The 25,033-nt window shown below is 52.2% G+C and overlaps 2 protein-coding genes across 5 annotated transcripts in view; one reads left to right on the forward strand and one right to left on the reverse strand.

Annotated features, from left to right (window-relative positions):
- Positions 1-8,806, reverse strand: part of TESK2 (testis associated actin remodelling kinase 2) — a 69,346-nt gene extending 60,540 nt beyond the window's left edge. For 2 of the 4 annotated variants that reach the window (XM_040705392.2, XM_003641688.6), the window contains exons 1-2: positions 8,577-8,806; positions 982-1,285 (exon numbers count right to left, since the gene is read on the reverse strand). In XM_040705392.2, the coding sequence (XP_040561326.1) occupies positions 982-1,034 (53 nt within the window). In that variant the 5' untranslated portion in view covers positions 1,035-1,285; positions 8,577-8,806. Of the gene's footprint in view, positions 1-981; positions 1,286-5,978; positions 7,033-8,180; positions 8,422-8,576 lie in introns of those variants that run through there. The other 2 variants (XM_046944865.1, XM_046944866.1) reach the window with 2 other exon arrangements.
- A 4,230-nt stretch (positions 8,807-13,036) lies between these two features.
- LOC771811 (mucin-5B-like) lies at positions 13,037-24,405 on the forward strand. The gene is made up of 5 exons (XM_015291277.4): positions 13,037-13,139; positions 20,070-20,534; positions 20,987-21,298; positions 21,427-21,584; positions 22,287-24,405. The coding sequence occupies exons 1-5, from the start codon at positions 13,073-13,075 to the stop codon at positions 22,329-22,331; spliced, it is 1,047 nt and encodes a 348-aa protein (XP_015146763.1). The 5' UTR covers positions 13,037-13,072; the 3' UTR covers positions 22,332-24,405.
- Positions 24,406-25,033: the final 628 nt, after the last annotated feature.

Genomic DNA, 25,033 nt, shown 5'->3' on the forward strand with positions numbered 1-25,033 from the left:
TATATCTATTCACAATGGTAAAGCTGGATGAAAGGTTTCTTGGCTTAAATTGTCAAAGAAAAGATCACATTAAGTATCATGGAATAGACAGCATACACAGCAAGATAGTTTTCTGGCATTTCACTGAAATGGAAGTGATCTGGAGAGTGAGTTCATTTAAAGCCAGGAACAGAGACAAGGAAACAAGTAATTTTTGCAATGCCTGAAAGCCTAGAAGAAACTCAATATCTATTCCTCTACGATAGACCTCACCACAAAGGTCAGCACAGCACAAATACTATGAGCACTTTAAAACTGCCTTTCGATGGCCTCAATCATTTTCCAAACATTCTAACAGCAAGTCACTGACAACCTCAGATTTTCTTGCTCATACTGCTCACTACAAATCAATCTCATGTTATTTGAGTTAGAGATATGGCATAACAAGAAGCAAAGGGAATAGAGAAGAGCAGCTAACTGTATTGTAACTTCAGTACAATAAGTTTGTAGTTTCAAATTCAGAAATCATTCACCAATTCAACAGAGGTGCATCTAGCATTGGGAAGCAAAAGACTGGCAAAAGGAATGGGTACAATCCCACAAACTTAAGAATCACGCTAAGCTAAAGACATCCAGATTTACACATGAGGGAATCAGTCATTTGAGTTTAACAGGAGGTTGGAACAAGATAACCTTTAAGGTCTCTTCGCACCCAAGCCATTCTATGATTCTGTAACACACAACACTTCAGAGAATAAAAGATAGACCAATGGTTTTGTAGCTTGAATTAATCATCCCAGATATCCTCTGCAACTCCCCAGGTAACTTGCAGATGATGCAAAACAGCTGAGGAAGTATTTGAGAGTTGCAAATTCTTCATCACTCACTTAGCTAGAGCAATGCAAATACATGAACAGTTGACTTCAGTGAAAGAAGTACTCTCATACGTCCTCAGCACCAAACAGGAAGCAATCAGCACGGGAAGAAAAACTAACCACACACCTTGAACACCTCAGAGAAGAAACCAGAGCCAATTTTCTCACACGTGAAGTCATCGAGACGGGTAAGTCTGGAAAAGGCACTTATCAGGGCTCTGTATGAAGAGGTCCAAACTCTCCCTATCTGGGATGTAGTCCCATCTCCTCCAGTGCCACCATCAAAGTCCTCAGCACGCTCCAAGCGAGGTGGAAATCCTGCTATTGAATTCCTTTTACTTCGGTCCATTTTGAAAACAAGGTTTTCTTCTGCTAAGGGAGGACTTCTCACATCTTAGGTACTTTGCTGTCTTCTCACCTCTTGTTGGGTGCTGAAATGCAAGAAATTGAGATTATTATAAACACATCTAATGAAGTTTGATAGAACTCCAACACAACCTAACCAGCGTGAGGGAATAAGGAAAAAGCAGAAGATGCTCAAGTAGAGGTTAAAAAAGAAAAGAAATACACCCCCACCCCCCACAACATTATTAGAAAACACAATCTAATGAACTTTTCTTTTGGATTCCTGAAAATACTTTATGTTCTGGCTGCAAATAAATGAATAGGCTTAGAGCTCAGAACTTTGAATGATAACAAAGGACTTTCATCCAACCACTCCCCCCACTCCACCTTTTTTTTTTTGTTTTTTTCCCAAGTTCTGGTTGCTAGAGCAAACAACTCAGCAGAAGGAAACCCAAGAAGTCTTACACTCTATTCTGCTTCAGCAGCAGCTGGTGACCAATGTGGTGCTATTACAAGAACTCATTTCACATGAGGGGCTGGACAAAGGATCTCTAACTATAAAAAACAGATCAACTTTCAGTTGTCTTAAGGAACACTATTAGTTGTCAATAACAGAAGCTGGAAAACCAAAACCTCTGTTTTCCAAAGCTTCCACCTATGCACGTTCCAAGACCAATTCCTTAACTGGTAAGAACACAGATTTGTATCCATCAAGGATCTAGTCCATAAGTGTATAAAACCCATCAGCAATCCTGCAACAAAAACACAGTCTTCTTATAAGAAACTGCCAGAACAATTCTCCCCACGCACACTTTTTAAAGCTCTATTAATTTCAGCCCAACTAAAAACACAGGAAATAAGATACATTTGCCAAAGTACAAGGGAAGAAAAAAAAAAAGCAAACAGTGAGGGAATTTTTTTCTCTGTAAGAGGATGATGAAGTAATCAGGATGACTGGAGCCCATCAAATCCAACTTGGATTGGCAAACCTGACAGGTGGCCTACTTTTTTTTCCCCCTTTAAACCTTATACTCAGGAGGTTATCCATCTTTCCCACACTGAACTGTTCACTTACAGCAACTCAGCACAGCACACACAACACCTGAAGGATGCAGGGAGCAGACTGGGCAGTGAGCAGACTTGTATTTACACTGAGGCACAGAACCTAAGCAATACACTCAATGGGATGAGCACCTTACAAAGAGGCACACACCAGCTGTCCCCTGAACACACAGCAGTTCTACTACACACATCTTACGTGCCACGCATCTTCCAGAGATGCTCTGTGCCAGCGTGTCAGAAAGTCCTTCCCTGCCTTCAGAAGTAAGCTCTGTTGAGCTGCATGAAAATAATTTGAGGTTGTCCTCTCCAAAAAGGAAAAAGAAAAATCTCCCAGGTGTGTGATGGCGTTTATTTCAAGTATCTTATCACTTACCCATCTAAATGAGTCAGGATGAAGGTTGTGATAAAGAGCCTTACCAGAGCCTGCTTACAAAAATGTAATCTATCCAGTCCCACGTTGTGGTATTCCTACAGCATTTTATGTGCAGAGTCCCACATGCGTGAGCTCACGGAGCTTTTCAGATGATAGTACAACGTATCTAATGTTCTGGCGTGGCCGACTGCCACAGAGAAGATCAGTTTCCAATTTCTGACCTCATATTCTTGCCCCGCGAGCCCTGAAGGTCTGGAAGTGGTACAGAAGCACCACGGGAAGACCAAGTCTCATATCTCCCCAGCTGAGAAGAAATATCCCCAAGAACCTCCTCAGCTACAGAGAAGATGCCCAGGAATTTCCAAAGCATACTTAAATAATTCCTTTTGATCTGAATGCAGTGAACTAACACTTGGTTACTTTTCAAGGAGATGAAGAATTATCTGTGGAAGGAGGGCAGGCAAGACACAATGGTGTTAACCATTCCTTGTCTGGAACAAAGCATGCAAGTACATTTGGAGACTGATCAAAATGGAGGAGCAAGAGTTAGCCCCAGCAATGCGCAGTGTGACACCCCAGTACCTGTACTCCTACAAAGCAGGCCATGGAGCTCACAGACACCCCCAGAACACCCAGAGAACCACACACCTGCACTGCAGCCCAGCAAGCAGCAAACTGGGGCAGTGAGCTCCGAGACAAAGCAGCAGATCCAGAAACAAAAGGGAGAAGACGACTGGTGTTTTCTAACAAGAGGAAGACACCAAGTTAGGTAAGTGTTATTAAGCAGGAAGAAAAGCCTAACTCTGTCTTAAGCATCCAGATACCATTAACAAAAGCTCAGCTCTCGATTTACATCCTTTTGATTGAAATCACATGGTGAACTTTGCAAAACTCTACACAAATCCCACAGTGAAAGAAGAGATTCAAAGCACTCCGCACAGCATAAACCCCAAAAGGTTTTGCCATCTGGATTCTTAAGTAACCCATTCCTTCATTTCTACCTGCTCAAGTTTGCCTTATTTCCAGACAGCAACACGAAATCCTTGGGAATTATGAGGACGGAGTTCCATTTGCCCAGCTTCCTGCCCAGGACTGCATACACAGAATTAGAGGAAAATTTCAAGTGGGCACAATTCCAAGAAGGCCTCCTGTCATTTTGGCCAATTACACTAATGATCACATTCTCCGTCAAATCAACCAAGGTTTAATTGACTGTCAAGTCAGTCTGAGATACTTTAATTTACTACCTTGTATGATTAATTAAAGTGCACCAAGCAGAATCCAAGGCTGTCCTGCTGCAGTACGAAGCGCTGTTGGATGGCCGGGTTTTCTGTTTGTTTTTAATATTGGTTTAGCTTAAAGATTCCTGAGCTGTGCTCAACACCCAGCTAAGAAATGACGTGGAGCACTCTACAAACACTTCCCAATAAACTCTCAGCTCCCAGACCACTTTTTCTGACATCCATACCCCAACAAAAACGCACGCCGCTCTGCCAAGCCAAACCATTTTACAAATACAGATCCCAGAATGCATGCCTGCCCTACTCGGCCACATTACAGGACTGGAAAAGCACAGTTTTAGGCAGTTTCCTACTCTCCAGCATTTCAATTTATGGATCTAGAAAACAAACAAAACAAGTTAATGTTATATTAAGATCAGTTTCTCCGCTGCGTGAATACATTGATTTCTGAACTGGTTAGTGAGGGGCTGGCTTTCAAAACCGATGTCTGAGCCAGCAAACAGTTAAAGATGGAAACCCCACAAAAGCACATCAAGCTCTATCCTGCACGCTGGCACAAAATGAATGAGATACATCCATTGGTGCTTCCGATTTTACACTTCTTGTAGGCACGAAAACAGGTCAGGCTTCTCAACTTCCACAGCACCCCTTTGTATGCCCCAGAGTACAACACAAGATCTCTCCAAAACCACTCGTTACAAACACTTTGTGTCCCCCTATCTTCATAATACGTGCACATTTGCACTTGAAAGTCAAACTCCAAGTTTCCTAAAAGATGGCCTTAACAACAACACCAGCCATTTTTAGACACAGAAGACTGTCGCTAGGCATTCGGCCTGGAAAGCAATAAATCTGGTGGATGCGTGTTATTAATTTGAAAAGGTTTTCTGAAGAGCAGGATGCCAAAGCTTTGACATAAGACATTCGCCAAGAGTTAACTATTTAAACTCATCCCCGATGCAGTTGAAAACCCGGCACTACAAAAGCATGGAGGAATTACCCCGGTGAGTGCCACTCAGCAAAACAGCCTGGGGGAAATAAAAAGGGGAAAAAAGAATTCACTGCAGTAATGTGCAAACTGCAGGAAAGCTTCGAAGGATTGGAAAGAACCAAACCTTCCAGAGACTGAATTGACTTTGAGGTCATTAACCTGGAGGAGAGGGAAAAAATTGCTTTGAAAATGAAACAAGAAATCACACCAAATAGGTAAAGAGAAGTGAGTGTTATGCAGCTTTGCTCCTACGTACTCTTATCCATTTCTCTAACAGAGGAGCAGTATCTGGGTAGGCTGCAACTTGGCCTCCAGTCTTTGGGAAGAAGGCAGCACCACGCATGCACAGACAGGGCAGCTATGAGTACCGGAGCTGTGCAGTGCTCAGCCCAGCTCACTCAGAAACAGATGCCTTTCTGACTGCTTTAATCAGGTAAATCACTACACCTGAAAGCGAAAAACCCAACATTTTCTATTCTCATTTTGTGAACACTTTGGTTTAATTGTATCTCCCCTACTGGGAGAAATTCCCAGCTCCAGCATGTACGTACACAGCACACAGTTGGGCTGATGCTGCTCAGAGGAGACCTGTGCTGGCCCAGGAATGGTTACAGCCACGGGACCAGCAGCATGCAGAGCTGCGCCACGGGTTTGTAATGCAAACAAACCTCCTCGAGAGCCCAAGCTGAAACAAACAGTTCATTTATTTTGTGACTGTGGCCAAGTTTGAAACCAGAAAGAGACGAGCCATTAACCTAATGCAGGGCCTGGGATTCAGGACTAAGGTTGTCGGTTTGAAAACACCCACACAAAGCATAGGTATAAAGGCTGGCACACGTTTAAAAGGCAAAAAAACACACAAACAAAAAACACTTGATCATAGAAAGGAACTGCCAACACTTTCTCAGGTCCAAATATAATGCAAAACTTAACTCATACAGAAAACACAAACATATTTGTTTCCTAGCCCGGCTGCAGCCACACCAATCCCCAGTGCAGACAGACTATGAGCCAGACATGAAACATCGTTACAGTCAAACAATCACTGAAGTAGATCACACACAACACACAGCTGCTGCTTCAGATGGATCATTTCAATACATGCTGTTTACCCAATAAAGCAGGAAAATGGCAAGATATCCAGAAAACAGCAGCATTCTTCTGCAGAACTCAGTAAGGATGCTGAGGAGCTGCTCCAGCCATCCAGGTGTCAGCAGGCTGGCACTGCTTAGCTCCTGAGAAAAACAAAGTGAATCAAGGCCTTCCTCTACCAGAGGTACTGGAACATCTCTGTAGTTGAGGAACTCCCCCTCAGCCTCTCCGCCAGCTGTACACTGAGGGCTGACAGCTCTGTTGCACCAAGAGGTTCTCACTGTGGAAGGGAAACAACTTGCAGTTGTTTCAATGCAGCCGCGAGATAAGTCGGTACAGCAAAGGCAAGGAAAGAGAACAGCAGTGACCGAGAGTGGAGAACAATAAAGCAAGCAGGCTAGGTTTCATGCCTGACCGACCCTTCATAGTCATACAAGATGGTCAGTATTTGAACATTTTCCACCTAAAAGCACCATCTTCACAAATACTTAAAAAGCATTCTATAATCTACCATTAAAATACAGCTGGAACACCAGGCTGTGTCCGAGGGCTCAAGTTACTGTGAAACACCCAGTCCTGCGCTTACGTCAGATACGGGCTGCACAAATGGAACAGTAACATGGTCTCAACTAACTTATTTATGAATCTTTGCAGTGAGAACAGGCACCCAACTCTGCTGCTGTTACAGTGCTGCAGACCCTGCAGTCTGGTGGTCTTTGCACAATGGCAAGCACACTGGGAACCAGGATGAGCCCCAGACCTGGAGCGTACGACATTGGGCTTCAAAAGCAAAGTTATTTCAACTAACTTGCAGGCTGCTTGCAAAAGCTATTACAGTACCCCAGTGCAATTGATGGGACAATCACACCAAAGAAAAGCAGCCTAGGCACTAACAGAAGTGTGTTCAACTTAAGAAAAAGTGACAGGGCCATATGAAAAGAAGCTTACTAACTAAGTCAAAAAGAGGACTTGGCAGCAGACAACAGATGGAGCCACTGGGATACAGCAGCTGATTATCAGATGTACTTACTGACAAATGCACAACTTCAAATGAACATGGTATGGTACCAGTAAGCAGTAAAATGGCTAAGAATTAATTATCAATTGTAACTGGTTTTGATCTTGCTCAGAAGAGTGCTTAACTTTGTGCCAGGCTGCAAGACACCATGCTGCAAGGATAAAAAAAACCTCTGCCATGGTGCAAACGCATGGTTCCTGGCTAGTGTAAGAATACAGAAAGGAAACCTATGATGCAAGGGAACCACAAGCTTCACTCTTCCGCAGCAGGCACAGGAACAGACCCCTCCTTTAACCCTACATCTCTTCCAGGAATTTGTGAAGTCATTTGTGTAAAGAATCACAATGGCAAAAGCATATATATAAAACTGGAAGGTGTTACAACATCTCATCTGGACCAACCGCCTCGTTCTGCAGTCCCAAATATGTTAAGTGCTGTAGCAAGGATCGCTCTGTCCCTACCTTCTGCTCTGCCCCTCCCACCAGCTGCTCGCCTTAACAGAACAGCACAGAAGTTCCAAGCAAAAAAACCAGGGCAGCACACACTGCCAGCAGGTACAGCACACACCTTCAGCTCAAGCTGATCATGAAGCAAAACGAAATGGACAATGGAATAACAGCCATGCCTACAGCTGCACAGTACAGTCCTGCTTGACTCTGAAAATGACGTTTTTATTGGCCTGTCAGGATACGGTATACAACAATAATTTCCACAGATGATGACTAAATAGAGAGGTTTACGACTATTCCACTGGGCATATCAGAGTTCCTCGTAAAACATCTTATCTTAGGTTGTAAATTCCAGTGCCTAATTAAGTCCGTGGAACTGTAAGGCTGTTGATTTTGCACACAATAAAAATATCCTTGAACTCTGACCTCTATTTAAAGGAGTTTTTTTTTTTAGAAATCATTGCAGCTGAAGCATAAAGACTGCTCACGGGTTGGTGTAAATATCAGCTCTCGGTCATTTTAAGAGGACAAACCAGAAAGTAAAAGCATAAATAAAGCTGCAGGCAGCGCTCCTGACGTTTCAGCTTTCACCTAACTCGCGGCATACCTGTCAGAATATTCAAGAGGAAAGCCCTCCGCACTTAAAGCAAATGCAGCCCTCACCCTCAAAGAAACGCGCTATTAAGAGCGATCTCCCGCATTTATGCACCGCCTTTCATCCGAGGGCCATCACGCAAACATATATGCACACACACCTGAACGTTCCAGCCTGTCATTAACCCATGATTCACGTAGGGTAGCACTTAAAATAGCAAAACCGGGGCCGAGCTCGCACCTCCCGGCACGGCAACCATTTCGCAGGCGATCCCCGTGCGCCTGGGCACCGACCTGCTCGCCAAGCCCCTCACTGGGGGAGGGGAACGCGGCTCCCCCCGCCTCCCGCCTGCACCTGCCCGCCCCGAGCGCACCTCACCGCACCGCCCGGGGGCGGCGGGACCCAGGCGGCCTGTCCTCCCGGTGCTGCCGGACACCGCTCCCTCACGGGACCGGGGGCTGCTGCGGGACCGGGACCCCTCCTGCCGCCCACCCGCCGCGGCGCTCAACTCAGCTCTGCTCCCCCGCCTCCCCTCGCGCGCGGCCCCGGCCGTTACCTGAGCGGCGGCGGCGGCGCAAGCGGGGCCTGCGGGCGGCGCGGGCACTCATGGCGACCTGCTCGTCTCTCAGCGGCTCGGTGAGGGTCTGCCCCGCCGCTGCGGTAAGCGAGGGGGCCCCATGTGAGGACAGAACCCAGCTGCGGGACCCGCGACCGCCACAGCTCCGCCCTCGCTCTCCTCCGCCTCCTCCTCACGCGCCCAACCCCGCCGTCAGCCTCACAGCCGCTGAGCCGCCCACAGAGCGGGGCGGAGCCGATCTGCCAGCCGCCGTCCCGAGCAGCCAATCGACGTCGGGGAGGGTTTGATGGACGGTGGCTCTTGGCCAATGGAGAAGAGGAAGGCAGGCGGAGGGACTCACAGGTAATCCACGTGAGTACTGGCTTATAATTGGCCAAGGGACAGTTGAGAGGCAGGCGGCTGAGCCAATAAAAGGATAGACGTCGATACCCAGGACAATCGCGGGAGTCAGTGGCAGGAAAGAGAGAGGGGCGTTGCTAGGGGCGCCTCGCTCTCATTGGCCAGACTTCGAAGGCGGGTTATAAATAAGAGAGTTAGCCAGTAGCAGCGCGGCTCGAGTGCTGACGGACGGGCAGGAGAGCCAATCCGCGTGTGTTTATAGGCGGCGGCGGGCGGGAAGCTGTCAGCGGGCGGCGTAGGCCCGCTCCCGAGGCGTTGGGCCCGGCGGCGCGCGGTCGGTCCCGCGCTCAGTCCCGCTCCGTGCCCTCAGCGCGTACCCCGGCGCTTCCCTTGTGCTCCGGACGGCCCGCTCCCCGCTCCCCGCTCCCGGGCGTCCTCTCTGAGGCACGTGGGGACGGGAGCGGCGCAGTACACGGGGGGGGAGGGGTGTTCCTTCGTTCCCTGTCCTCATCCTTGCCAGAGCTCGACGATCGGCAGTCCTGGGGCGGCTCCTTCCACCCTCCGTCCGCGTGGATTCCCTTTGCTGGCAGCAATTTTCCCACGCTCTCAAACGCCAAACGCGGAGCATTCTTTTATGTGGTTCCATCCCTGTGTCCCCGCCGGCCCGGAGCCGTTCGATGGCCTCGAGGTGACACCTGGTGGCGGCTCGTCGTTACGTCTTCCTTTGGGAGCCGATCCCAGCAGTGCAGCCGGTGAACGCGCTTTGCCCCCATTCCCCGTCGCAGCTTTCACCTCGTCCGCTTTCCGGCCGACGTAAAGGTGCCTCTGCTCGCGGCCTGCGGATGTCTTGCTGCTAACAGCCAGTTTTGAGGGCAGAAAAGCACGAGTGGCCACGCGTGTGTGTGCGTACAACAGCGGGAACCCCACGTGAGGTCACCCCCGACCCCCCCGGTCCCTCCTTGCAGGTGGCAGAAATACTCCGGCAAATCCACAGCCTTAAAATCCGCAGCAGATGGATGGCTCTGTCGCTCCGTTCCCTGCGGAGGGGGACAAACGAACGTTGTATGAGCAGACCCTCCAAAGGGGCGCACCAAAGGCAAAGCCCCGCAGGCGTCACAGCGCGCTTTGGGCTCGGGGTCTATTGGTGGCCCTGAGGAGGGGTCCCGCAGCCCGGGAGCTGGGCTGGTTTTCCTCTGCTGCCCCACACGAGGAGGTGCTGCACCAAAAGCACTCCTGCTTTGCTCTGACACTTCCCCAGACGGATCGCTTCAGCTTTGTGAACGTGACCGGTTTGGCAGAAGCACAGCCCAGGGTTTCATTGCCATTCATTGCCACTCACAATGGGGTGGCAGTAAAAACAGACATCAGAGGAGGTGGGTGAGAGAATGGGAGGGGGAATTCCTTTTCCCTGGGCTTTGGAAATGCCCCAGAGGCAGAGAAGTTGGGAGACTTCTGCTTCCCAAGAAGAATGATGCTGCGATGCAGCCACACCAGTTTTACTCTGCAGCAGCAGAGCAGGGACTGCCCTCAGCAGGGTGGAATTACAGCAGTGCCCAGAAAAGGGGATGGTCTTTCTCCTCTTCTGGAGGGTGAAGGCCGTGGGTCAACTTCACAGCACTGCCGTAACAACGGGCAGCCCAGAGATGGAGCCCATGAGGTACTTCGTGTGAGGAAACCCCTCAAGGTAAAACACCCTCTTTAAATAGCATTGGTCAAACTCCGCTCCACTTTACACCACTGGAGATCCTGAGTCATTTCGTGGAGCAGAGGAGAGGGCCCCAGTGGGACTGCCTGGAATTTGTCTAACATCAACACTGTCCCTTTTCCAGCCCTGTCATAGGTGGATGTTTCATAGGAAGCCGTGAGATCCTTCCAAGCCTTTCAGTCACATTCCAAACCCTTTAGGATCTCGACAAGCACTTCTGGGATGCCGTTCTCTCCTCAGCAGTCCCCTGGACACATTCAGCTCTCTCAATCCCACAGCTTTCCCAGCTTCAGAGCGAGCGAAAGCCTGGTGTTTATCATTCCTCTCCCCAGGCAGTTCACTATCCCTGGAGCTGTGCTCTCCGATTTACTTTTTTTGGCCCCATTTCGCTTCCCTCTTCTTCCTTTGCTGGGTCACGGAGCAGCGCAGGGCCCTCTCAGAGGAAGATGAGTCAGGACAGATGCATGGGGAGACAGCGAGCTCCCAGCTTGAGGCCAGGCTCACCGCCTGCGTCACCAATATTAAAAATAGATGGATGCAGCTTTCTCTGCATTGAGGAGCAGCAGAGATGTCCTATCTGGGGCTGCTGAGCCGATCTCCCTCTGCCTGCCTACGAGACACCCAGCAGCACCCTCTGCTCTGACTTGTGAGATTTAATTTGCTTCGATAAAGTACAGTTTTAATGCTGCAGGCTTGGACAAGGGGGATGACTCACCTTGGCTTCTCCCTTCTGCTCCACTTCGCCCCCAGCCTGCTGCCTGTTGAGGATCCCTTCTGCTGATAACATCAGCCCAATGCTGATCAGCACCATTCATCCAAAAAACGTGGGTTTGCCCAGTGACATGGGGCAGGAGCTGCCAAGCCCTGCAGGACCAGCAGTGCTCCGTGGGGATGCAACCCCAGCACCAAGCTGATGCCTCTCTCCCAGGCCAGCATCTCCTTCGTCCTCTGGCGTGCTCTGTCCCCTCAGGCCCTTTTTTCTGCCACTATATTCCACTCACTTTTCTATTACCCGCTTCTTCCTATTAAATTAGGATAATCAGCGTTGCCATCCCCTGCTGGCTGCCAGCCAGGAGCCATGGGATGGGAGCTAAATAAAGCACTGCAAGAGGCAGAAGTCGATGCTGCATTTCCTGAATATGAAACTTTCTTTCAGGAGTTGTTCCCACTCCTCTGCTCTCCCCACTGCTCAAACCTATCTGGTCCACGTGCTGATCAGGTGTGCCCCATCTGCTCCCCTCTGCTGTGCACCACCCCAGGCACAACCACAGCCAGGCTGCTCTGCAGCTTCTCCCAGCCTACCAAAATGCTGTAAATACATGCAAAATAATTCCCCTTAAGAACTGGAAAGTTTTCAAAGGCCTAGTTACTTCTTTAACGGGATGCCAGAAAACAGTACATCTTCTTTTGGTGGCAGTAAGTGGCCAGAAACAAATCTCTGAGGAAGGGGGTGAGATGTTATGGGTATGGTCCCACTGCCACTGCTCCCTTCCACCTCTCCCTGATGGGGAGCAGAGCTACCAAGACTCCCATGCTGAAAGAGGAAGGTGCAAAAGGAGCAACCACTCAGGGCACGAAGTCCCCATTTCTACCTTCCTCCTCTACGCCATGGGACAGAAGGGACCCGGCAATCCGCCATGGGCAGAGGGTGTTGTTGCACAGGAGAAGCCCCAAACCTGTGGTTTTGGGTGGGGGCAGATTGGAGCTCGTGGCAGCTGCACATGGGGCACTGGGGCTGGAGAGGAAGCAGTGGGGCAAAGGGAACTGAGTGGGGATTTTGGGGCCTTCCAGAGAACAGCACAGGCTGTAGGGGACTGGCCACGGCCAGCTTTGCAGCAGGGCTTCTTCTTCAGAAATGCCACCAGAGGAAGGAAGGGACAACCTGGTGGCCATCCGGGTTTGTGCTCGGGCTGGGATTTCCTTCACCCAGCAAACATCTGGGAAGTGGCCCTCACAGTGCCTGGAAGGGGCTGCCCAGAGCCCAGGAGGGACACGGAGCCAGGGGTGCCTCCAGGAGCCCGGATACGCTGAATGTCCAGGGCAGAGATACCGGGGCACCCCATCCCAGCACTGCTCACAGCTCCGGGCATCCTAAGGCAGCAAAGGGCTCCAGCGCGATGCCACTTTGCGTCGCCCCCATCCCTCTGTGGAGTGGAATTGGTAGTTCTGGGTGCGCCAGAAACGATGCGGGACCGGACTGGGAGATGCCGAGGGACGGCGCCGGGGGTACCAGGACTGAGGATGCCCGGGGCAGGGAAGGACCGCACGGCGGGTGCCGGGGGCCGAGCGGGGACCGGACGGGCCGGGGGCGCTGGGAGTGGCGGCGGCCCCCGCCCCGCGCGGCCGTGCCCGGGGCCGCCCCCACGTGCCGCCCGCCCCGCCCCAGTCCCGCCCCGGTGCCGCCGGCGGAGGCAGCGCGGATCGGCCCAGCATGGAGGGGACGCGGCGCGCCCTGCTCCGCCTCGCCGCCGCCTGCTGCCTGCTCTGCGCCCTGCCAGGTACCGCGATGAGCCGCGAGGGGTGGGGGTCCCGCCGCTCTCGGAGCGCCGGAGCGGCCCTTACCCGGGGATGGGAACCGCGGGCCCCGAAAGTTGAGCAGAGTACCGCGCGCTGCGGGGATGCTGCGGGACAAAGCGGCGGGACAAAGCGGCGGCCCCGCGTCCCGACGGCCGCTCCCGGGCCGGAGCTCCGCGGCTCCACGTGGGCCCGTGCCGGCGGCCACGCGGTGGGAGCGCGCCCCGAGCCGGGGGCGGGGGGGGGGCACCGCCGGCGGTCCCGGTGAACGGAGCAGCGACAAAGCGCGGGGCTCGGCGGGAAGCGGGCGCGCTCCTCTTCTCGGCTGCCGGGAAAACAAGAAACGGAATAAAGCAAAAAGCTCCCGGCCGGCCCCCCTGGGGGTCGGGGGGGGGGGGGGGGGTCACAGCACGGCGAGGACAGCACTGGGAGGGAAGGCGTGAAACCAACTTTGTCTCCGGTAACCGCCCGTGGGGCTGCGGCATGAACCCGTCGGTGCTACCGTCGGGGCTGTGGCTCTGAGCCCCGGGAGCCGTTTGTGCGGGGTTAGGGCTGAGCGCGGGGAAGTGGCCCCAGACCCACCTGTTATGCGGGGAAGGCACGTAACATAAGGCTCCCGGCTGCTGGCAATGCAGCTGCAGTGCGTGGCTGCGGGGTTCTCAGCAGCTGAGAGCAGATCGGCCCCACGCTCACCCCATCTCACGGCTCGGAGCACGTCAGGGCACCCCAGGGAGCTGCCTTCAGGGGGCTCCTGAGAGCCCCTGGCTGCCCTGTCCCAGGCGCAGGGATGTGGCCCAATGAACTTTGCATTGGACTTCTCCTGCGGTGCCTCGTGCTCAGCGTCCCAATCCCGGCGTCCCTTTGTGGCCCCAGGAAATGGCACCCATACAGTTTGGCTCTCGCAGCTCTTGGATCCGCTACCTCAGCCCAGACCCAGTTGAGAGAGAAAAGATTTTGTGAAATAGGCGGCACGGGAGAGCTGCCACCGATAAAGAAAAGCCACACGGCCAGCTCAGCTTAATGAGACACCGCAGAACCCCACCAGCACAGCAGAGGTGGAAGGGATCACCCAGCGTGTGGCCCCAAAGCCAAACCTGCCTGGAATTGGGCTCATCCCAGCACTACAGATGCATCCCCGTCCTGTGCCTGGTGCCGGTTCTCACCGGCCCCACTCTGTGTTCGTTGCGGGGCCAAACACTGCTGCATCCTCCACACTTTGCCTGCCCCGGCTCTCAATGCAGCCTTTCTTTGCTGCCTGCGGAAATCCACTTCCTCCAGCACCATCAGCCTTAAAAACAAAATCCCAGGGTAATCTTGGGCCGGGCACTGCGCTGCCTCCCCTCTCCTGTGCCGAGCTGCCTTGCAAGCAGAGGAGATGGCAAAGGGCAGGGAGCAACACCAGTGTACGAATCCCATCTGCACACCCCACAGATATAACAAGGGCTTTACCACTTTTTACTGGAGGGAAGGAGGTAGGCAGCCCCAGCCTGGCTGGCTCCAGCTCCCTGCACCCAGCACTGAGCCACGGCTTGGTCCTCTCCTTGGAGAGTGCCCCTCTCCACCAGGACTCCACAGGGCTGCAGCGCTCACCTCCTCCGGCCACGTTCCTCCATGCCATGGGGAGAGAGGCAGACACAAAGGACAGACAAAGTTGGTATCCCGTGGCCAGGAAGGTCCTGGGGCAGGGCAGGGCAGGACTCCTGGTGTCCAGGCTCCTCCAGCTCACGCCACACTGCCTGGGTTCCCTGCTGACATGGGGCCGCTGTTAAGGCAACTGGCTAATTAATTTTCTCCTAATGACATGAGTGTTTCCTCCCCTGCAGCTGTGGCTCCTGTGGTAATCATGGCCGGGGCTGGCTGATGCCAGATCTCCTACTGCTGTGGTGGTTACTGGGGTTACACACAGACCCAGAGGAGGCTCTGAGAATCATGTTTGCCCCCAAACCTCCAGGCAGTCTCTGGGCAGAGGTGTCTTCGTCACAGCTCAGTCCTCTACCAAGGCACAAAGTGAACAGCATGGGAGCGTGGGCACCTCCCTGCCAGGCAGGGTGCTGTGCATCTGCATGCAGCCTGTGAGAAATAACTGCCTGGGGAGGTGGTGGTGGCCATTAAGACAGCCTGGGCTGCCCTGTCTGGGGAACCTGGGGTAAGCCCCCCTCTCTGAAGGGGGGAGCAGAGGAAAAGCTCCATGCAGACCTGTAGCACAGCTTCATGCGTTTCTCCCCATCCTGGCATGATGCGTGCGCCCCTGGGCTGCTGGATCCTGCAGATGGGTGCTACCACACATCCCCGATGCCTCCCAGCACCGTCGCCTGCCCCAGGCGTGTCTGTGCTGTTCTTTGGCTTCTCCTGGTATTGAAGAGCCCACGCTTGGCATTCATAGCATTGTTTCCAGGGCTGCTCCTTTCTGCTCACAACTCTCTCTCTGCCACCCATCCCAAACGCAGTGCCACCAAACAAGCTGGTGGCGCTGACATTTTCCTGCCCCCATGTTTTGCTCCCCGGAGGCTCAAACCTGATGCCCGGCATCTGCACCACCCTGGGGAGGTGTCCCGCTGCCTGCCCGGGCAGGTTGGGCGCTGGGCTGTCCTTTGCCAGCGCCGCACTCGCTCAGCACACCGCATCTAATCAGAGCCCCGTCCCGTGCTCAGTTCAAGGCCTCCTGCCCTGTTGTGCTGGAAGGAGCTTCTGGGTCAGGAGACCTTTCTATTCCTGTCTCTTACCGCAGCCCTTTGCAGCGTGCCTGGCCTGGCTGGTTCCCAGAGCTGTGCTGGGCACTTAACACCTATGCTTTAGCCCACCTGGTTCACTGCTCATACCTGGAGCTCTGGCAGCAGATAGAGCCTGTTCAGCCCCTGTCTGCCAGGATGGGCATGGGGACGATCCTGGCATCAGCCCTGGTAGGGACAGTGCTGGAGCCTGCCGCAAACACAACCTTGTGGCATCCCACCTCCATCGAGGTCCCACGAGGTATCAGGGTGGGACCAGGATCCCAAAGCTGGTGGTGGTTTGCTTTGTGGTGTCCCCGTTGCCCTACCTGAAACCTCTGCCCTTCAGCTTCTTTAATTCTGGGCACTGAGTTACAATGTAAAGGTCAGGGCTGGCTGCTGTCTAATCAGCAGCTATTCCAGCCCTGCTTCTCAATGAAAGGGAGAGCCTTGGGTTTAAATCCCACCGTCTGGCTTTATTTGCATTCACACTTCAGCTCTCTTTCCTTGAAGAGGTTTTTTAATTACCCTTGGTTGGTAACCATCAAAATATAATAACAAAAGATAATTTCTACACCTAATGGGGTACTTTGCTAAGGAAGAGGATCTATTTGCTGAGATACACATGGGTTACTTTTTATATATTGTATTAATTTTGAGTTTTGGTGTACTGTTTGTGAGTTGTTACGCTTCAACGGGAACTGAATTCAGACAGTGCACAAAAATAGCACTTGGGGAGGTGCGGCTGGATGTGCTCTCTGCAGGCAGCCGGGTGCAGGGAGTGCAGGCAGTGATGACCCACGCGGGAGCCATTGCAGGCACCAGGGATGCCCGATCCTACAGCACCTTGCAAAATCCTGGGTGGATCTTTTGCCTTCTTTGTGCTCAGCTCTTGTGGGGGCCCTGTGAGCCTCTTGCAGCAGTGGCTGCAGGCTGCACCCTGTGCTCTGCTCTCCTCCAGCCCTGTGCCGGGCTGCCACTGCCTTCCCTACTGCGCGTGGCTCTGGTTCCTCTCACCCCAGGCTTACTCCAAAGGGGATTTTGGAAATGGTGGTGAATCGGGGTCAGATTTGTCTTGACTTTTGGGGAGCTGCTGTTTCTGGCTGAGATAGGAAGGAGGGTGCAGAGGATGTTGTACATCCATATACAGACCTTCCGCAGCCCCTCGCTTGGCCCCAGCCCTGCAGCCCGGGCAGGGAGAGCACAGCAGGAACAGCCCTGTCTCCTGCAGAGCTGGCTTCCTTCACTCTGGCATATTTATACCACGTCTGCTCCAGAGCCGGTGGGAGCGCGGACTGCTGTGTGGGGGTCCATCAGTGATGCCTGCAGCCTCCCCTTCCCCACAAGTGGGGAGCGTATCCCACTCTCATCCAACGCAGGGGCTGCATCCCTCCTCCCCAAAGGCTGCTCTCTTCCTTCCCCCTCTGTTTCCCAGACAGAGGTCACGGCAGTCAGCGATGTCTGCTGGGAGCCGCACACCCTCCTGCCCTGCCCCGGCGTGCTCTGAGATCGCTGCTTCCCAGCGAGCCGGCAGCTGGCCTGACTCCTTCACTCGCACCATGGCAGTCGTTGCTTTGTTATGATCCAAGGGTGACCACTGTTGTGCCTTGGAAGGTGAACCCTCTCTGAATCCTCCCCTTCCTTTCCTACCTGAGGCAGAGGGGCCTGGTTCCCTCCTGTCTGCAGGAGATGGAGAGGACGGCGCCTCAGGCAGCGCAGCCGCAGCCTCCCTGGCACCTGGTGCAGGAAGCAAAGCTGCTCCAGGAGGATGCCAGAGCGACGAGCTCTGACCTGCACCTCTGCAAGTAGCTGATAAATAGCTGAAGTCATCATTGCTCAGCGACGGAGCAGCAGCATCTGGGCTGGAGGCCGCGATTTCCAGAGCTGTTGGGTACCAAAGATGCAGGGCCGGCCTCTGCCCCGCTGCTCTGCAGGGCTTGCACCGAGCTGGATGGGTGCAGGCTGCAGCTGGTGCCCACCGTCACGACAAAGCAGTGGGAATCGAAGCAGCCACGGAGCACGAAGCGAGGCCGGGCTGGTGGCTTTGGGTGTGCCCTCACTCCTGGGAGGTGACACGCGGTGATGGTGGTCTTTTGTCTGTCTGCCCCGGAGCGATCGGCATTTACTCACTGTCCTTCATCTCTTTGTCCATGCTATGCGTCTTGCCTTGTTCTCCGTCTTCTCACCATCACCTCCTAATGGCTGGAGGTTTTGTGTGAGCTCGGTTTGGGCTCTCCTTTGTTTCCTGAGCTGGGATGCTGGGCTCAGTGACTCGCTAATCAGGTGCCGTCTACTGCGATGCCCAAAGGCCCCTCGGCGGGTTCCGTGCCCAACCTGTCCCATAGTTGCCAATTTTAACATCTCCACCAGAAGAGCAGCGTTAGATGAGCAGATGAATGAGGGGAGCTGCTTCCCCCCACAAACCTCATTGCCCCACGGCACCTCCTGGCAGGGATGCTAGCCCCTCTGCAGGGCTCCCTCTGCTTCCCTCTGGTTTTCTATTCCTAGCCAAAAAGTGGCACAAGCATTTCAGTGCTGCTCAGCTCTTCGTGCCACACACCTTCCCCCAAATCTTCTCTCTGCATTACCCCAGTTACAGCTTACCACCCCATGGGAGGCAGCCCCAGCACAGGCCAGCTATTCAGAGCAGCACATCACCAGGCTTGCTGCTGGCCGGGCACCTGGCCACCGCCTTTCCTGTTTATCCTGCAACAACAGCGCAGCTCTGTGTGCGTTGCTGCACAGGGGCAGGTAGAGGCGTATTTACGGAGCACCGGCCTCTGCCCAGCTGAGATCCTTCGGCAATGCCCAGCCTGGGCTCTGGAACTGCGGGGTTGGCAGCACACTGCACAGCAGGTTCTGGCCACAGCCAGCCAGGTCCTGGACACATCTGAGGGAGAAGTGCTTAAGCTTTTGGTCTTTAAGTTGCCCTGTGCTCATCTTGAGAGCTCACGCTCTGAATGTGCCATGCTGGGCTGAGCTGCTTGTGCTCTCGTGGGACTGGGGCCCTGGGATGGGGAATCTTGCCTCTGTCACTCAGCTCCGGGGTTTGGAATCCTGCAGCTGGTTGGGGTACTGCGAAGGGCTCTGGAGAGAGACGTATTGTGTCTTTTTTTAGGCCCTGGTAAGTGCTGGAGCTGGAGAAGAGCTCTGATAACCGTGTCCATTCCAAAAACTGCTGAGTTTTTTCATGTAAGCCTTTGTACCAGAGCGGGCTGCTTTGCCGATGGGTGAACGTTTCTTGGCTATGGCACCCACCTCGGGTGCCTCTCCACTACGGACAGAATGAGCACAAAGACAGATTTTCTTCAGTGCTTTTATTTTCTTCTGTGGTTAGCTGTCATGCCTCTGTGGCTTAGGTAGAAACTTGGGATAGAAATAGCAAAAAATATTGACCGTGCAATGTTTCCAAATGCTCTGGAGAGTCCGACCTGGTGTGGCAACATTTCTTTGTTGTTTTTGTTTTTTTTTTTCTGTTTACACCCTTCAAAAACCCAAACGGGATCCATGTTTGTCAGCTGGCAGTGTGAGAGCTTTGCAGCTTCCCTCCTGCGTGCAGTCACACTGCTGAGCGCATCCAAGGAGGGGGTCCTGCTCACAGCCGTGTGCTCCAGTGGGAGGCGGAGCGGCTCTCCATTCCCATGACAGCGGTCACACTCAACGGTGATGATGTGCTCATAAATAGCTCATGAAGGCAGCTGCTGAAGTATACCACCAGCTTCTGTACAGCTCTGCTCACATCGGTTACAATTCCTCTGGCCAGGGCAGATGGTGATTTAGCTTAGGTGGTAGGAGGAAACCATTTTCTCAGAAGGCAGTGAGGTTCTGGCACAGCTGCCCAGAGAGCCGTGAGAGCCCCATCCCTGGAGCTGCCCAAGGCCGGGCTGGATGGGGCCCTGGGCAGCCTGAGCTGGGGGGGGTACCCAGCCCACGGTAGGGGTCGGGGCTTAAGAGGCTTTAAGGTCCCTTCTAACCAACCATTCTGTGGTTCTATGATAGAGAAGGAGGAGGGTAAATACAGGCTCCCCACAGCAAGTCCCTGCCAGGAGGGCAGAGAAGTTATTTGAACCTTTCCCCCAGGTGTGAACTTGCGCTGGATTTGGAGTTAACAGGCTGGGTAGATTCAGCTCCTGGCCTGCCTTTCTGTTTCATCTCTCAGTGTGGGATTTCTGAAACATTTCTCAGCACTTCATAACTCTTCTGCAGGAGAGGGACAGAAGACAACAGAGACCACGGCGCTGTCACCTCTTCTTAACACCGTGCTAACCTCTCATCAGCTCAGGGAAGCCTCTGACCTCAGCCCAGGCACTACTGCTGTTCCAGAGACGGGCTTGGAGATAAACGTGACTGCTGCAGCACTCAATGCCACTGGAGTTCACTCTACAGAAGTGGAGGATGCCTTCATTTCTGCCACCCCTGTGGTTGGCACCAAGACAGAGAGACTGCAGACTTCCACTGCTGCCAGCCCCACAGGCATCACAGTCATACAACGTGAGCACCACAATGTGAGCTTGTCAGCTAACAGCACTGAAATCCCCTCCCCTGCCTCAACAGTGGGTACTCTGGAAAAAAATCCATCTGACCACGAAGTCACAGAGCCCTTCAGCACAACCAAAGAAATGGACGATGCCAGCAGTGCCACCCCAACACCTCCTCTGAACAGTGTGCCCGGTAGGTTCTGCCCTTCATGACTGCACAACCTGGGAACTTTGGGTGCTGAATGGCTCTGCTCCCATGAACTCTCGTGGGAACTGGAGATGGGGGGAAGTAGAAATATCCCGTTCAGAGGAACTGCGTTGCAGAGGTGCTCTTAGTTCAGCATCCTCCCTGCAAGTCCCATTAGTCGTGGCATTAATTCTGTTGGCTGCTTGCTTGGATGTTGATTGTTTGCAGTGAAGGCCACATATGAAAAATAAGTGGGCTTTCTAGCACTGTGCCTTACAGTGTGACTCAGCTGTGCCTGTCCTATAGGACTCTCTTGCTAACCAAAGGGTTGTCAGTAAGCTGCTAGTCCTATAGTCCCCCAAGGTCTTCTTTACAACCTACTTCCATCTTGTCCAGTCCCACAGCACAGTGCACTTGCACTTTATCCTTTGAAATAATTGTTTGTCCCTATTTTGCAGCAACAACCAACAGATCTCACATGGAGCCGACCGATGGGCAGAACACTGGGCCCACAGCAGCAAGAGCTGAAACCAGGCCAGGAACGAGCCCTGCAGTGGCCACAGAGGTGGAGCCCTCTGCTCCCATTTCCACTGTAGGGAGCACATCCCCTGCCAGCACCTCCAGTACTGTTACGATGAGACTCCCTGTGACCAGCTCTCCTGCTGCCAGCACAGCTGCCGTCCCCACCAGCACATCTCCAGTGGGGCAGCAATTGGAGCCCGTGCACGAGAAAGCTTCTGTGTTGGATGTTGGTGATGATGAAAATCCAGGTAAATGCTCTGTACTTGTCCCTGCTCTTGCAAAACGTGGCAAAGGGTTGGGGGTACCTGAAATTTCCTCTCAGTTGTACTGAGCAGAACAACTGTCAAGACTCTCATTTGGCCCCATTCCCTTGCAGAGCTCCCAAGTTCTCCTGCAATGAGGGCTGACCCCTTGGTAATCACAGTGATCTCCGTCTTCATTGTCATGGTGGGCATCCTGGGCTTGGTGGGCTTCCTGAGGTACCGCCAGCACAACAACCGCATGGAGTTCCGACGCCTGCAGGACCTGCCCATGGTGAGCGATGCCTCAGCGCTGCCTCGCTTCTGGCTTTCAGCGGCTTGGCAATTCTCTCTCTACTGAATTAGCCACGTTTGGGGTATTTGTAGAAGAAAGGATGCCAATCACAAATCCTGCTCCCTCTTAGGTCTCTCTCCATCCATCCAGGGTTTGCATTGAGATGGCAAGTCTCATGCGTGGCCAATACAGCTTTGCCTTCCCCTCACCCTGCAAGGGACACTAAGAGGTTAGAGAGAGAGGAGGGGAGTGCCATCCTAATTTCCCCTGAAACACCACCTTGCTAATCTATTCTCCTGGATTCCGATGTATTTGCTTTTGTGACTGTGACAAAGCAAACTTTATGCTCTGTTCCAGGGGAGTTTGTCTGTCTGTCTATGTTTGACCTTTGGTGATACAAAAAGATATGAAGGGTTCAGAGCTGGGCAGGCAGCAACTTGCAGAGGTGCACTGATGCCCTCCTGCAGCTAGCAGCAAGCATGTAGATGTCATCACAATCTGAGTGGTGTTCTCTACAGCCATGCACACAACTCTTCTCTCCAAAACATGCAGCCGGACAGGAGAGTGAGTGTCCAAAGATCCACTGCAAAGGGATGATGTTGACGGTTGGGCAAATGGCCACGCTGTGACAGTGGGGATGGTGAGGCTGGGGCTGTACATCATGCAGACGTCCCATTAAAACACACTCTTCTCTGCTTCTAGGATGACATGATGGAGGATACCCCCCTCTCACTCTACAGCTACTAGGCAGCCAGGCTGCCTCTGCCTGGTGGGCTGAACTTCCCAGAGGAGAAGGCCTTGAGGACTTGGTCCCAGACAATCTGCTGACAAACGAGGGGGCTCTGACTTGCACACAACTGAAAGATTGTTTTCAGACGGCTTTTGGTTTTTAGGTATTTTAAATAGTTCAGTGTTGAAATTTTTATGCTGGAAATCAGAGCCCAGGTCTGACTTATTCCTCTGGGCTCTCCTAGAAAAGATATCCCAAAGAGGTACCTCCTCCTTTTAGCGTGGTGACCAATTAGCAAAGACAACCTTTACCGTCGTGTTCTGCATGGAGCTCTTCTGTCCATCTGGACAGCTGCTGCTTTCAGAGGGGGTGGATGAGTGAGCCATGCAAAAGCTGTTACACTGGTGGAGTCAGCACAGGAGACTGCTGTTTTCTGAGGGAGCCAAGGATGCGGAGATCCATTCTCTTACGTTCCCTCTTGTTCTGTATTTTATTTTTTTTACATTTTGTTTTTTCCTTGCACTTTTTTGTTGTTGTTGTTGTTCCTGTTTCAGCTTTAGTCCTGGGCTTGGCACTGCCTACCCTGAAACACCTATTGGGATGATGACAGACTGCCCTGCTTCCTTCCTACATGCACACCTTTCCTCATTAAGGGAAAACAGTAATGTGGCTGCTCGAGAAGTACCCCTGCTTAGAAATTGCTGGAAGGACAGGAGCATGATTTTAGCTCAACAGGGCTTGTCAGAACTCACTCAATTACCAACCAGACCCACTAACTTAGTCTCACCACAATTAGGAAACTGGGTGTGCCATACTTGCTGCTTTCAGTGTAAGCTATTGCCCAGGCTTTAAAAATGCTTTAGTCCACTTTTCTGTCTGGATCGATATGCCTTTCTTCAGATACCTCCCATTTTGCTGCTGGGATCTGGTTTCTGAAAGTTGTTACACAAAACTAGTACTGCACTGTCCCTCCTCTCAGCACGAGGTCAAAGCTCCTTTATAACATTGGTCTTTAAGCCAGTTAGTGTCCTGTCCCAGGACAGAGCCTGGATGTAGTGCCTTCCTCCCTTCCCTTTCTAGGTGTTAGGCTGATTAGATTCTGCACTTTTGCTTCAAAATATCACTGGCGTAAACTGCAAGGCTTTAAGGTCCTGCAAGGAAACCCACAGACCAGATCCTCTGAGGGTTTTCAGGTGCACGGCATGGAAGTCTTCATGTCATGAATACTGGCTCCTGTTTTCTAATTCACATTTGATTGCGGGTAAAGATAATGCTCTTGTTCCCTCTCAAGAGCATTGGATTTCTGACTAAGTTGCTCCCTCAGGACACAGCAAGGGCTAGAAGTTACATACGGTTATCTCCCTCTCTGCTCTTAGAAGCTTCTGTTTCTCCTCCTTCAGTAGCAAGGCTCACAGAGCCCACAGACAATGGATACTAAGATTCACTACCAAGATTATCTATTTTTTTCCAGTGCTGTTAATATTCTTCTTAGCAGGGAAAGGGGAAATTCCCCTTCAAATGATGTACAAAGCCCAAAGATGGAGCAGAAGAGGTCAAATGGATGAACTGAGTAAGGCAGCAGTTCCTCCTTCCGAAGGGCTGACAAGTGGCTACCATGCAGTTCGGGTTCAGCTGTTGGCTTTGGCCTTGCGTGTGTTTATTGTAAGGGTGCCCAGTACAACGGGGAAGGACGGTTGGTTCTCTCCTCCTATTATTGCATGAAAACTGAAGGGCAATTGTCACAACTCCAAAGCTTCTGTATCAGGCATTGTCTGCACAAAGCAATCTCCTTAGCTACAGGCTTGTTCCCCCGCTGCAGGGCAGGGTGCTACTGGTTTTTTGGCACAAAGAGAGGCAAGTTTGTGGTGGAAAATAAAACTCCATCCTGGCTGGAACCAGTGTAGGCTGGCAGAGCTTGAAAACCATCTCTGCACCAAACAGAAAGGACAGGGGCTGGCTGTTCTGGGTTTCCATTTGCTGTCCAGGGGAAAGGGGTGAGGGAGGAAACTCGCCCGACACCAAAGTGCAACTTTCTTTGTAAGATATGTTAATGGTGGATTTTTTTTCCACAATAAAGTTACAAATTCCAAAGGTGTGCCCCACATCCTCATATTTTGATATAGTTGGATTAGATGAAATCTGTCTCAGAGAGACACGCTAATCTAACATACCTTCAGACTTTCCTTTGTTTCCAATTGAAGCTGTCCTTATTGCCATCTATTGTCAACTGTAACCCTCTATTTACAGAACTGTCCTCAGAGCCAGTCTAATCCAAGCCCAGGTAGCGTCAGCATTGGTTGGACTACATGATCTTAGTGGTCTTTCCAACCTTACCAACCTTAACGATTCTATGATCTGCCATGCTTCTTTCTATAGCACAAACTGAAAAGCAAATTGAAATGGACACATTTGTTTAGATTTATAGCTGAGGTGAGGCTGCCAGGTTTGGAGATGGACCACAACCAGTTGCATGGGCTTCTTCACACAAAGAAAGCTTTTGCAACAGTTGTTTTCTGGCTCTGACAATTTCCACACATTCCTCTGAACACAGCACTTGCTTTTGATGGTCTCCTGGGGCTTAGTTTTAATGGCTCTTGGGCTAAGGCACAATTATGATTAATGAGCATGGGGACAAGAATTGATCAAATCATATTTGAAGCCAAATGGGAGGGATAGAAATCCAGATCAGAGCTTGAGACCCACCTGCTCTATCTGCCCC

Source organism: Gallus gallus, chromosome 8 (assembly GCF_016699485.2).
Source record: "Gallus gallus isolate bGalGal1 chromosome 8, bGalGal1.mat.broiler.GRCg7b, whole genome shotgun sequence".
NCBI classification, from domain to species: Eukaryota; Metazoa; Chordata; class Aves; order Galliformes; family Phasianidae; genus Gallus; species Gallus gallus.